Source organism: Calonectris borealis, chromosome 21, assembly GCF_964195595.1.
Source record: "Calonectris borealis chromosome 21, bCalBor7.hap1.2, whole genome shotgun sequence".
In the NCBI taxonomy this organism is placed as follows: Eukaryota; Metazoa; Chordata; class Aves; order Procellariiformes; family Procellariidae; genus Calonectris; species Calonectris borealis.
In genome coordinates, this window is record NC_134332.1 from 6827336 (window position 1) to 6839710 (window position 12375).

A 12375-nucleotide genomic window follows, 5' to 3' on the forward strand; every position below is an offset into this window, starting at 1 on the left:
TATCCAGTTAACTCAATTGAACTAGATAAGAACAGTGGAATCATTAAACCCTTTTGCCACAGAAACAGAGTATGCTTTCCCTGTACAAAGGGAGAGCTATTGCTATGGACTCCACTTTAAGGAATTCACACTGTAGAAAAAACATCAAAAAAAGTCACACTTAAGTGATTGGTGATGTACCTCTATTTCCGAGTCACTGGAGTCAAGTTGACTACCTGCTGTCCCCGCAAGAAAAGGCAGCATGGGCTGTCCCATTTTAGCCATCCGGGAAATTAGCTTTGCCTTTGCTACATCTGGATTCTAAAAGAAATATTTGCAGTTACTCTTTCTTTGTCTCTCAGCCCAGGCTTTTCAGATATTACAGAGACATCTATCAGGATCAGACTCTTCTAAACCATTGACTTAGTAATTCTGGTTCTTCCAATTTTTCAATGACTGTGTGAAAAACTAATTTTAAAGCACACAAGATAACATGTGGATTTGTAAATTTGGCTTGCTTTATATACTCTCCTTCTGGGATGACACTGCTGTCATTACATAGAGTATCTATCACTGCACAAAACACAGCAACAAGAAGAAAATGTGTGAATTAAGGAAGCTGCTTAGCAGCACACACAAAAAGTCTTCTCATGTAGCTATATAAACTTCTACTGAATGTCCCAATTACTCTTTGTTATCCATTTTAAATTTGTTCATTTATCTGAGAAGTCAACTAGCCTTGTGAGTATCCACATGGTCAAGGTAACTTTGCATTTAAGAGTAGGAACTGGGACTGAGGTTCCTCATGTTCTGCTAATCCCTGCAAAAACAAGGCCCTAATCTGCTGTTAGTAAGGTGAACATTTGAGAGTGCCTTGCTTGCATAAAGTTCACTTTATCTTCAGCAACACTGAATGCAGAGGTGAAACCAACCAAGCTTCCGTACTTAAGGCTTCAAATTAGTTAGGAAAAAACACCACCACTTACTGCTAGCTGTTCACTGATGGAGTTTGACTTGGCCCGAACAGCTGGCTCCCTGAAAAGCCAAACAGGGGTATGTTGATATTGGACATTAACAAAGATGAAATTGAACTCCCTAGAAAGTATGACTGATCCATTTGATTAATTTAAGCAACAAATGACAATGTGAAATTTGCAATTAAACAAATCAGTCATTACCCAAGACCAACTTATGACTATACGGCCGCCTGAAATGAGAAAGCTGTTGTAGCAGTACCCATACAGCTTAATCACACTAGATCTCAGTAATGCTGTAGAAGAATGACTTTTCATCTGCGCCTATTTCAATTTCTTTAAATCTGAAAGTCAGCATTCAAGCAGAAAATTTCCTGCAAGTCTTGTTAGCAAGCATTCCTCTGCCACACTGATGGCACTAAGTTGGCACACAGAGGACCCACATTTGCCAAATGATGTGTTAATGCAGCGTTGTGCCAGAAGTTTATGAGCGTTGCCATGTTTTAATACAGCAAGTTGTTTTAACTGTGCTGCTTCTTACCCAGGCTTTGGAGGTATTGTAGATGGAGGCAATAAACCAGTGTCTGCAGAGAAGCCATCTGAATTGGGTACCGGAGAAGGTGCAGGAGAATCCCTTGAACTAACACTCTGTCCATCCGAACCAGAGCATTCCTTTACCAACTTCACCTTCAAAAGCATGTAACAAAAACCATGTTTTTCTGGGTTCCCAAAAAAGTTTTCAGCTTTGTTTACTTCTGATGACTACTCCTTTGTCGAGCTCATGCACTTCAAGTAAAAGCATACAACTGATTCAGAACTGGAGAAGCTGAGTCTTTAGATCCTGTCATTCCTCACTATGAGTATTTCGTTTTCCCAAGTGACTCACAAATAAAACAATGAAAAGATCCCAAGACAGTTAGAACAGACATGTCTTAGTAAACAGCCTAGAGGGATTTTTTGGGTTTAGGGTTTTGTGGGTGTTTTTTTTTTTAATTAAAGATACAGAACTTCCTGAAGTATTTGGTTTATAACAGTTCCTGAGCTGTAGTTCTCATGCCAACAGCAGGTTTTCACCTTGCAGACAGACGCTGCCACCCAACAGCCACAAAGCAGTAAAATAAAGGCTTGGCAGGAGATACTCACCCGCCTAACCTCCACCTCAAAAACTAAAGTTGAGTCTGGAGGGACACGGCCAGCCACTCCCTGAGCCCCATAGGCCCATGCCGGAGGAATAATGAGATACCTTCGTCCTCCTTTCTTCATCCCCATCATTCCTTCTTCCCAGCCCTTTTGTTTTCAGAGACACAACAAAAGAGAAAGCGAACAGTTCGATCGGCGACATTAGTTTCTTTTAATTACACTGATTAGGACTGCTTCAGGCACCAGTTATAGAAGCTTCCAGAACACATATAGAGAGATTCTTGTAAAATCCCATTCATTTTCAGTCTGCAGCACTAGACCTTTGTCTTACAACACGTCATAATGGCCAATTATAAATTGCAATATTAACTTAAGAATAAAGATGCAGCTCCCGACATGTTCATAATGAAATCAAACAGATACAGCAATCTCTAGCATGAAGGCCAGAGGCTTCCAGGACTCTGTATGGTTACAAATACCTGGTTCAAGATTTAGATTAAGCAGTTATCACAGATCACACTGATATCCTGGAGAAAAGAACTGCATGCTGTGCTGTCTGCACAAATTCTGCAGTTTCAGGTGGCTTGCAAGGCACACATGTGGCAACCTCTCTCAGCATTCTGGGAAAGATCAGGACTCCATGTCATTGAGAGATCATTTCCAAACTGCTATGGTTGGATTTCCAAAGCACCCACAGAAAACAGTTGTAGCGAAGGAGATTTAGAAATCAGAGCAATGCAAACTGTCAAATGGATGCCAGTATAACAGGATGACTACTACACCCAGCAACATTAATAAGATACACGTTAAAAAAAATGAAGTAGAAAAATAGTGCATCTAAAGGACAACTTTACGCACAATAGTGCATGTAAAGGACAACTTGTAACTGGTCACATGAGAATTACTCAGGTAATGGAAGTGGAAGCATCTCCGATTCACAATCTTATTTTACGGAATAACATAAGGGATTACCACACCACCTGGACTGAAAAATTATTACAGTCAAAACCCTCAGGATTTGACTTAGAGGGTAAAACCACTCTAGGCAGTATCTTCTACTAGACCATCCTAAAACTTGTCAATTGTGTTCACCCTCCCATGCCCTTCTCCCAGGTATTGTATCAGAGCTATCTGATCCTCTGCTTCTGAGGCACAATGAGTGGGGAGGAATCCGAAGTTCTTCTCAAATTGAAATCTTCCCTTAGAGATAGGGTTCCCTGAGAACAAGGTAATGGATTAAGTGACTTCTAGAAAAACAAAGACAAAAAATCCAAAAAACTCAGCTCTTGAAAACAGGAAGCTTCCTTTTTACCAAACAGGACAACTTCTTTCTAACACTGCCATTGAGAAGGAGACTTAGCTATACTGTGCAATTTAAGAAGAAAATAAAGTTTGAGTGAGTCACTGTTTTCTTTCAAATGAAAGATGTAACAGAAATAGCATATATGAATCCTGAAGATCTTTAGTAATTCAAAGCTCTGAGAGTTCAATTATTACAATGAAAGTGCCAGAAGTTCTACCTTGATGACCCTTCCAGATCCCAGCTTTAGCCGCAACAGCTTGTCTTTGTTAACATTTGAGTCAAACACCTAGAGAGTTGAACAAAAACACAAAATACATGGATTTCCCAACTGTTTCAAGATTCCGAATGCTACTTTACACGTTCCATAAATGCTTACAATCTCTTATGTGCTATTTCCCATTCTGCTACTTCCAAAATTAATTCTCAACAGACACAAGACAGAGCATGGCCAGAGCTTCTAGTCCATTGCACAGTACAATTTCTTAAAGTGAATAATAGCTGGAGACTCAGACTTTAAAACTGCTTTGAGCTTGATGGTCAGGACAGGATTGGGCCAATTAAAACACTACAAAACAGGCTTATATCAAGCAGCAAACAACTGTCTAGAAGTTTTTTACATAAAACTAAGACATACGCAGCTGAACAACACTTTCAGGAGATTAGAAGTAAGCTCTGCTATGTACCATTGGTACATAGAGAGAAGGATCCCAGACAGACCAAGAAAAACAAAAAATCCCCTAAAGATGAAAAACAGAAAGCCCTCTTTTACAGCAAAAAGATTCAACTGCAGATGGATGCAAATGCAAAACCTTTTGTCGTGAATTTTGCTAATAGTAAAACCAGCAGAAGTGTTTTAAAGGTAATGCTTTGAAACATCAAAGCATTTCTTTTACTTATTAGCAAGCTGGATTGGACACAGCTGTAGAGAATGTAAAAGCAATCTCAATCTGTTAACATTTGGAGACGTGCTTTGTGTCAGACAAGACCCTTCTTATCACTTCCTCAAGCCATTTCCAAAGGAGGATAGCTAGCTTCATTGTCCCTTCTCACCATTTTCATTAATATTAATGTGTGAGAATGCCTATGAAAGTTAAAAGCATCTCAATCACCTCCTCCTGAACAGTAAAGGAATCCCTTATTATTCTACAGGTAATACATGACCTCACTTATGGTGCCATAAGTGACTGAAAAAATACCTTTAACATCAGCACCAATACTATGCTAGATGTGGCAGGTTCCTTCCAGGGACTATCACCCTCACTTAGTATTAAGAGGTAGCAGAAATGTCTTTACCTGTCCAAGCCCGTTGTTCTGGAACAGCCAACCCGTATAGGCAATCTCCAGAGAGTCTCCTCCTTCTGCTCCCTGCCCTTCTCCAAGAGAGAGGTCCTGGTAGAGGACTGAATCGAGCACTGGGGAGCTGTTGCATTTGGCAATGCATACCTGCAGAAGGAAAGCCTATCAATGTCTCTGGCCATTAAAAGAGTGGCAAGTTCCACTATGACTCATTACAGATCTGATCCATTTCTTACTGTACTGATCAAGTCCACGTTACAGATGCATTTATGGGCATTCCATCTTTCCCTGTGCTGAATTTTGCTGAGCTATATAAGTAAATACCCTCTGCTCTACAGAACCATTGGTGTTACTATACTTGAGAATCTCGATTAGAAATCCCATCAGAAGTAACAGGCTCCCTGCCTCAAAGAGGCCTGTATCTAATGAACAAAACTCAGCCAGGCTCACTGCAGATCTGCCTCAATCACAGTCATGCAGATACTCAAAGCTAAACATCAATGAAAAAGGACAACTATGACTTAGAACCTAAGAGCAATAAGGGGCTCTCAGAGATACATCTTGATTTGCCTGTTGTTCTAAACAGGCCAGCAAGTCCTACCTCGCACAGGGTAAATAGTTACCTGTTTACTGAAATCCATTGCTGCCTTTTCTGACTCAAACATGATGGACCAGTTTTGTCTCTGATCATCATAGAAAGTACTGTAATTGTTGGGTTGAACCTGTGGGAAAGGAAATCAGTCCTATGTTATACATGAAAAGATGTATTCAACTAAAATAAAAAAAAAAAACACATCGAAAAGAAGCTTAAAGTAAGAGCTACTGAAATTAAGTAGAGGGAGAATCCTGCTGTATTACCACCCAAGTTCAGAATGCACAAATTAGCTTTTATTTATGTGCTATTATTGTGAAAGAATTATTTAACTCAAATACTGGAAAAATATGAAGTTCTTCATAGATGCTGTAGCTTTCACAAGATGGTGAAAGCTTTCACAAGCTTCTTTGAAGCTACGTTCTATAAAATATACTGAGACTTTTAAGTATAAGTAATCTCCTTTTCATAAGTATTGATTATATTTAGACTTCCAGAATCAATTGGAGGAGTCCTCTTTCCTCACTTCTAAAAATCCATGTCACCACGAGCTGAGTACATGACCCATTAATGTTTCAAAATGCACTTATAAAACTAAAGAGCAAACTAGCATCTTAGTCAGAAATTTGGACTGAAATTCTATTTCAGAGTAGAGTTTCTATCTATCAAATCAAGAAATTTTATGTCACCTGATGACAAGCTAAGAGCAGCAAATCAACACACCGATTTTCTGCAAATCTGGCACAAAACAGAACTTCCTGAGAGATCCCATTTTAGGACTTACAATGCTCCAAATTGTTCTTATCAGCAGGAAAATGCTGAGTGTCAAATTTCTGAGAGAACACATTTCCTTGCTATAATTTCCTTCTGCTTGCTCAGTTGTATTCTCAGTCACTTAACTACAAATTATTAGCAAGAGGAATTTTGTTCTGTTTCTATCCATTGTAGGACTGCAAAACTCAAAACATCTCCTCTGTGCTCTAGAGGTAATAATATACCTCCTACAGTGTACGAACTTGCGTTATGAAATCTGCTGATGAAGTGCTCTGCAAAAGGCAGACGTAACAGTCTCTTGTGCAATACACATTAGGAGGGGGAGCAGAACAGCGCTTCCAGTCTCTGTGACACCTCTTGCTGTGTCAGCCAGATGTTTGATCTCTAAAGCTATAAACCAAGACTTAAGAAAGCATTTCAGAGTCAACTCCTGTTTGCTGTGAACAATACAGATCATTGGAGGCTTTCTCATCCAAAGTCTCACCGTGAGTATGAAGCCTGGATGGATCCTTGCAGTTGCGATCTGTTGCTGCTGACTGATGTAAAGGAGGATCCTGTACTGGATTCCACAACGAATTGGGCAGGGAAGAAGAACAAACAGCAGAAACTCAAAACATCTTCAATTCTAATGTGCTTTGTCAAATTCTGAGCCTAAGGCTACAGTATTTATTTGCCAAATACACCCTGCAGCAGCATTTTTCACACTTGACACCATTTTGTAACCTATTAAAAACCCTTGAAAATATGCAAGCTTTATTTAGCTACAGGAATCAAGTGATTCAAAACAATTATTTTGCAATAAGCAAGATGCTTTAACTAATTCCACATTTTTCACATGTGTAAAAAGATGGTGCACTAACCCTTCAATACATAAAACTCATAATACGTGGTATACAGGCATAAAGCAATGTAAAAGATTGAGTAATAAGTTGGAGGGAACTTTCCAAGTACTAAGTAATGCAGATACATTTTACTGACATATTTGGCTCAAAAGTGCTTTTCTTTATGCGCCTGTAGCAATGGCTTCTTCAGCCAACACAGCTAGGTAGTGAATTGGGAGTAATCCGCTAACTGTTCCCAGCTGTGCAGGTTGCAATATTACAAAGGCAGCCTGAGAAAGGCCGCATTAGCTTCCTTCTGCTAGCCCTGTCCTTCCCAGCTCCCCCACGAATGCCACACCTGAATGCTTCTCAGATCAGTGACTCAGGAATTAGTTTACTAAACTACTGGGTTTTTTTTGTTCTTGCCAAAGCAGAAGCAACTTAGTGAGACAACATGAATTAAGAACTGGGAGATAGGAAACACCATAAATACTAAGATCAAGGACAGATCAGAGTATTCAACGTATCTTTTAAACACACCAATTTACTGGGCACCCCAGTGCTGTGTTCCTAGATGAGTACTTGGGAAGAAAGGATTGGGGAGGAGAGATGCTTTTGATACTGAAATAACAAAACTTAAGCAAAGCATCTCTGTACTTTTGGACAAAATTTTGCTTTATATTGATTTCCACATGCACAGATGTCAAACAGATTCTGAATAAATACCAAAATAACTTCCGCAAACATTAGAAAAGGTACAGTGCCTGAAACATTGCAAAATAAGGTGTAAGAGATCTTACAAACAAACTTGTGGATTGCAGAAAAGAAAGATGTCACCAAGGTAAATGGCTGAACCATAAGAAAACCCAGGAGGGCAGGGCGGCATAAGCAGCAGTGGAACTAAGACCTCCAACATGAAAAGCAAAGCCATTCTGTTGAGCTCAGAGAAACACTGCCTCATACCAGCGCACTCTTGGCATGAAAATGTTCAAGTAGTGAAGTGTTTCTCACCTCTTTAGTAGCATGGTTCCCCACTACAGCTGCTCCATACTTGCCTTGCTTCAAGTACTGCCCATTTGTACTGGAAGACAAGCGAGAGATTCAGCTGCAGAACTGCCCCTGCCTGCCTCAGATTTCTCTCTACTGTTGCTGAGCTCTTTAGAGTTCAGGTCTCTTTCCTCATGCCTAAAACGTTAGGCAGTCTTTCTTAGCTTAAAGACACTACAACTTTCTTGCTTGCCCACAGATTACAGACCATACATTATGGAGTTTGAGTTGAAAACTGCTCTTTTCACAGATCCAGGGCAAATGAGTTTTTACATGATGGCAGTGTGAAATGGACAGAGAATTTTACTGCTGTCACTCTATGCTCATGCCTCAGTTCTCCATGAGGGAACGTATGACACATAAGCATCTGACAGAGCTGCCTGGAAACAGTGCAAATGTCAGGCCAGCACCCCAGGATGCAGTTCCCTGTAACTGCCAAATCCAGAACTTGCTATCTGACAACTGCGTAACTCCAAACTGTAGCACAATAACTGAAAGCTTTTTTGAGCAGAAACTTGCATCAACTTGTAGCATTTCTACCATGCAGACACGTATCTATAAGCTCTTCCTACTCATCCAAAAACAACTTCCCTTTACGGTTAGGTCTTAATCTCTCAGAGACACAGACTCTAAATGGTCACACAGGAAACCACTGCTGCACTTACTATCGATAAGCATGAACCGCAGTGGCCATGAACACTGATGGTGCTCCTGAAGCTGCTGGGGCCACAGGAGCCTTCTGGGCTGCCTGACCTGCTGAAGAATAAAAAGGAATACCTGTCAGGAATACAGAATTGCCACATTCGCTGGCGAGTGACAATGCCATGACACATTCCTTCCCTCAAGGAAAAAATAATTCCAGAAGAGAGTGAAAAAACAAAGAGTGCTATTCCAAAGTCACCAAAGGCCACTAGAGTAACCAGGTAGAGAAAGGGTAATAAAAGAAGAGAATATCATTAAAGAAAAGCTAAGTGAATTATTTGCACTGCTGTTCTTCACAAAGGCCCTCATTCTCCCAGCAAGACATATGCTGCTAAGTTTTTTCCCCACGCTCAAGCCCAGTTACTTACCAGTTGCCGTCTGACCCTTCTTAGGCTGCTTTGGTGCAGTGTACTGGAAGAATTCATTTCCATGGCTTGAGACCGTTTGATCCAGACCAAAGAGAGAGGCCAATCTAGCACTAGAAAGAGAAACAAATTAATTCACCTTATTTAACATGGGCTTTACAGATAAGGAACACCATTACTTATAAGTTATATAAAATATAAAGTGTTTACCATCACTTTAGAGATAAACAAAGGGATGTATGTTAAGCAGCTCTATACTAATTAGCCTTTTAATTTTGAATAAGCAGAACTTTTAGATGAAGAGGCTAGGGTAAGTAGTACAACTGTGTTTCATTTCCTCAAAAGCTACTGTAAGGAACAAACAAGGACTGAAGCTACACCAAAAAAGATGTTACTTTAAAGCAATGACTAGGACTACCCTCATATGAAAAAACTGCTGAAAAAACTGCGTGGAAATAGAGAAGCCTCCATTCAGCACAATTTTTCTTCTTGAAATGTGCAGGAAACTATTCTTCCATTAAGTTTTGCAACAGTAGATGCTCTCCCGTCAAAGGGCTGAAGGTTTAATGCCGCAGGCAAGCAGGTTATTCGTACAAGACACGTCGCTTGCAGTTTTACTGCTTTAAGTCCATTTAAGTTCACCTACTCCTGGTATCACAGGGTAAGTGAATAACTTAAACTACGAAGCAGAATCCACAAAGGACAACACCACTGCCAGGGGACCTGCAGCATTTTACATGAGATGCTTTAAAAAAAATCACCATTTACTAAAAAGAGAGAGGATTAGTTTACAAGACTTGTTAAACAGAAGTACCTCGAAGAGCTGTGTTAGGACAGCTGAAATTACAACTGCTGAGGAATTACAAGGAATCTTTAAGTGGCAAAAAGTTACACAATGTAAGAAAAAGTGAATGTGCCACATATTAAAATGATATCCACAAAAGCTGAAAACTGCTGAACACACCTGAAATAGCCATCCCTGTTTAAAAGTCCCCCTAACCTGGCATTTTCAGGACCTCCCGCTTATACCGTTATTTAAGTGAAACATCCGATTTCTTTCACTCATCCCCTCCATCACCGGCAGCAAGCCCCGAGCTCCTCCTCCTGGCACGGCTCACGAAGAAAACCCTGCCGGGGTCTCCAGGGAGGCGGGTTCGGACCCCGGAGCCCCCCGTCCCCAGGCTGCCACACGTCTGCCTGCCTCCCGCCCCACCGGGCCCGCACCGAGCCCGCTCCGCCGACCAGCCCCTTCCCGGGGGCACCGGGCTCCCCCTCCGCCCCCACCGAAGCGGGACAGGAGAGGAGGGCACAGACCAGTCACGGGAGGACAGCTCCGCACCTCGGGTCCGACCCCGCCGGGTGGCTTTCGCCCACCGGAGAAGACCCCGCGGAGCGGCCCGGCCGGCAGAGGGGAGGGCTCCGCAGAGCCCCGCAGGCCGTGGGCCCGCCCGCCGCTCACCGGGCCGGGCAGGAGCGAGGCCCAGCCCCGGGCTGCGCAGGGAGCGGCAGCCCCGGCCCCGCAGGGCCCGACCCTCACCGCTAAGGTACTTCACCGGGGCCGCTGCCCCGCGGCCTGCCCGGGCCGCCGCTCCCTCACGGCAGCGGGGAAGGGAAGGGTGGCCCGGCTGCGCCTCGCCGGCCGCTCACCCGCTGGCAGGGGATAGGAAGTCCGCGTCGTCCTCCTCCGCCGCCGCCCCGAACATGGTCGCGGACCCGCCGCCGCCGTCCCGCGATGTCGTAAACGCGTTGCCCAGCAGCGAAGCGCTTTCCGGCCGCGGCGGGACGGGACCGGCGCGGGGAGGGGAGGGGGAAGGGGGAAGGAGGAAGAAGGAAGGAGAGAGGAAGGGAAGCCGCGCGGGGGCGGGGCTTAGCGGACACGTCGAAGGGGGCGGAGTTTGTGGGTCGGGGCGGGGGGGGCGGGGCTGACAGCGCGAGGCTGACAGCGCGGGGTTTGGCGGGGCAGAGGAGCCGCGTTCTCGTGGCGGTCGCGTGGTGAGTGACGTGCAGGGGTCAGGGTGGCCTCGTGCCCCGCCGCCCCCGCGCGCCCCCCTCTCCCCCCCGCCACCGCCTGAGGGGACCCGCGGCTGCCGCCCCCCGGGCGCCCTTGGCGGGATGCGGGGGCCTCGGGCCGGGCCGGGCGTAAGGCGGCAGCGGGGCGGGCTGTCAGCAGTGGGGTCACCGCGGGGGCGCCTGAGGGGGCAGGCAGCCGCGGGCCGGCCCGCGGCCTCGGCGGGATCTTTCCGGGGCCTGCAGGCGGCCTGCCGCGCTGGCCGGGCTCGCTGAGGTGCGGAGGGAGCCCGGCGACCGTGCGGAAAGCGGGTCCCCGGGGCGCAGGGAGAGGCTCCCGGTGGAGCTGCCGGCCTGGCCGTGCGAGCGGGAGTCCCCAGACCCGAGGGGAAGCCGTAACCCCTCCGGGACTCGGTGACCGGCCTGTCTCCAGGGCATGGTTTGGCTTTGCCAAAGGGTGGTTTCATTGCTCTGCTTGTGCGGCTCCGTAGCGACCCTGCAGATCTGCGGTACGGTGCGGGAAGGTTAGGGACACATGGGCGCTGTTATGCTCCAGATTTGGTTCTCGTACTTCTAAGTTACCGAGGGGTGACAACTGTTGTTCTTCTTACGCTTTCTTCTTAGCATCAGAATAGCTTCTTAGTTTTAAAAACATCTGAGCTGGCCCTCGTTAAGCAATTTTCCACCTTTGCCTCGTAGCTTGAGAAATATGCCTCTTTTGTTGTTTTTTTTCCTCTTGAAAAGCTGGTTTCTCTAGGTGCTTTGTGAGACCCACTGCCTTGTCTTTAAATTCAGCGCTTCAGAACTGGATGGTGTTGAAATGCAGCAAAACTGAATGCAGGGGAGAGCGAAATGGCAATAAGGGTTGAATAATTTCCTGGCTTTGGATGTTTTCTGGCACTGATTGGAAATTTGTAATAATAGTTACTTTTAGGATGTTTGAGTCTGAGCACAAAGTTGCCAGGTCTGTTGTAGCACTGCGTTTGCAGTAATTTGGGGCTTTTATTGCAATGAGAACACAGCATGATTGGGACATCTGTGATTTCAATTCTAAAGGGAAAATACATGGTGAAGTATTAAGTTGCTTTTTCGTTTTAGCATGTGTGATTGTTTTAGAATGAAACCTCTGAAGGGTCAAAAGCCTTGTTTCTGTTTAAAAAAAAAACCTACAAAAGTGCACACAGACGATAGTTATACAGTAATTTGATGTAAATTCTAATGGGAGCAGATTGTTCCTATCTTGATATGGCAGGTGGACATGAACTTCAAATAGCAGATGTGGTTCCTATGTTCCTTAGATGAAGAGATAGTTTGTTGCTTTGCCTCCTTCCGTCTTTCTACCAAGTTAGCACTCAAGATATATTTTTTAAACAGT

The 12375-nt window shown here is 44.3% G+C and overlaps 2 protein-coding genes across 8 annotated transcripts in view; one reads left to right on the forward strand and one right to left on the reverse strand.

The window, feature by feature from the left end:
* The window catches only part of FKBP15 (FKBP prolyl isomerase family member 15), a 28876-nt gene extending 18049 nt beyond the window's left edge, over window positions 1–10827 (reverse strand). For 2 of the 6 annotated variants that reach the window (XM_075170499.1, XM_075170498.1), the window contains exons 1-12: window positions 10641–10826; window positions 8997–9106; window positions 8592–8682; window positions 7891–7960; window positions 6543–6617; window positions 5316–5414; window positions 4690–4839; window positions 3614–3682; window positions 2097–2240; window positions 1495–1640; window positions 966–1014; window positions 181–300 (exon numbers count right to left, since the gene is read on the reverse strand). In XM_075170499.1, coding sequence (XP_075026600.1) covers window positions 181–300; window positions 966–1014; window positions 1495–1640; window positions 2097–2240; window positions 3614–3682; window positions 4690–4839; window positions 5316–5414; window positions 6543–6617; window positions 7891–7960; window positions 8592–8682; window positions 8997–9106; window positions 10641–10696 — 1179 coding nt within the window. In that variant the 5' untranslated portion in view covers window positions 10697–10826. Of the gene's footprint in view, window positions 1–180; window positions 301–965; window positions 1015–1494; window positions 1641–2096; window positions 2241–3613; window positions 3683–4689; window positions 4840–5315; window positions 5415–6542; window positions 6618–7890; window positions 7961–8591; window positions 8683–8996; window positions 9107–9635; window positions 9733–10530 lie in introns of those variants that run through there. The other 4 variants (XM_075170500.1, XM_075170503.1, XM_075170502.1 and 1 more) reach the window with 4 other exon arrangements.
* Window positions 10828–10905: 78 nt separating this feature from the next.
* SLC31A1 (solute carrier family 31 member 1) overlaps window positions 10906–12375 on the forward strand; it is a 28818-nt gene continuing 27348 nt past the window's right edge. For both annotated transcript variants that reach the window (XM_075170516.1, XM_075170515.1), the window contains exon 1: window positions 10906–10985. The gene's annotated coding sequence lies outside the window, so the exon portion shown is untranslated. The remainder of the gene's footprint in view (window positions 10986–12375) is intronic.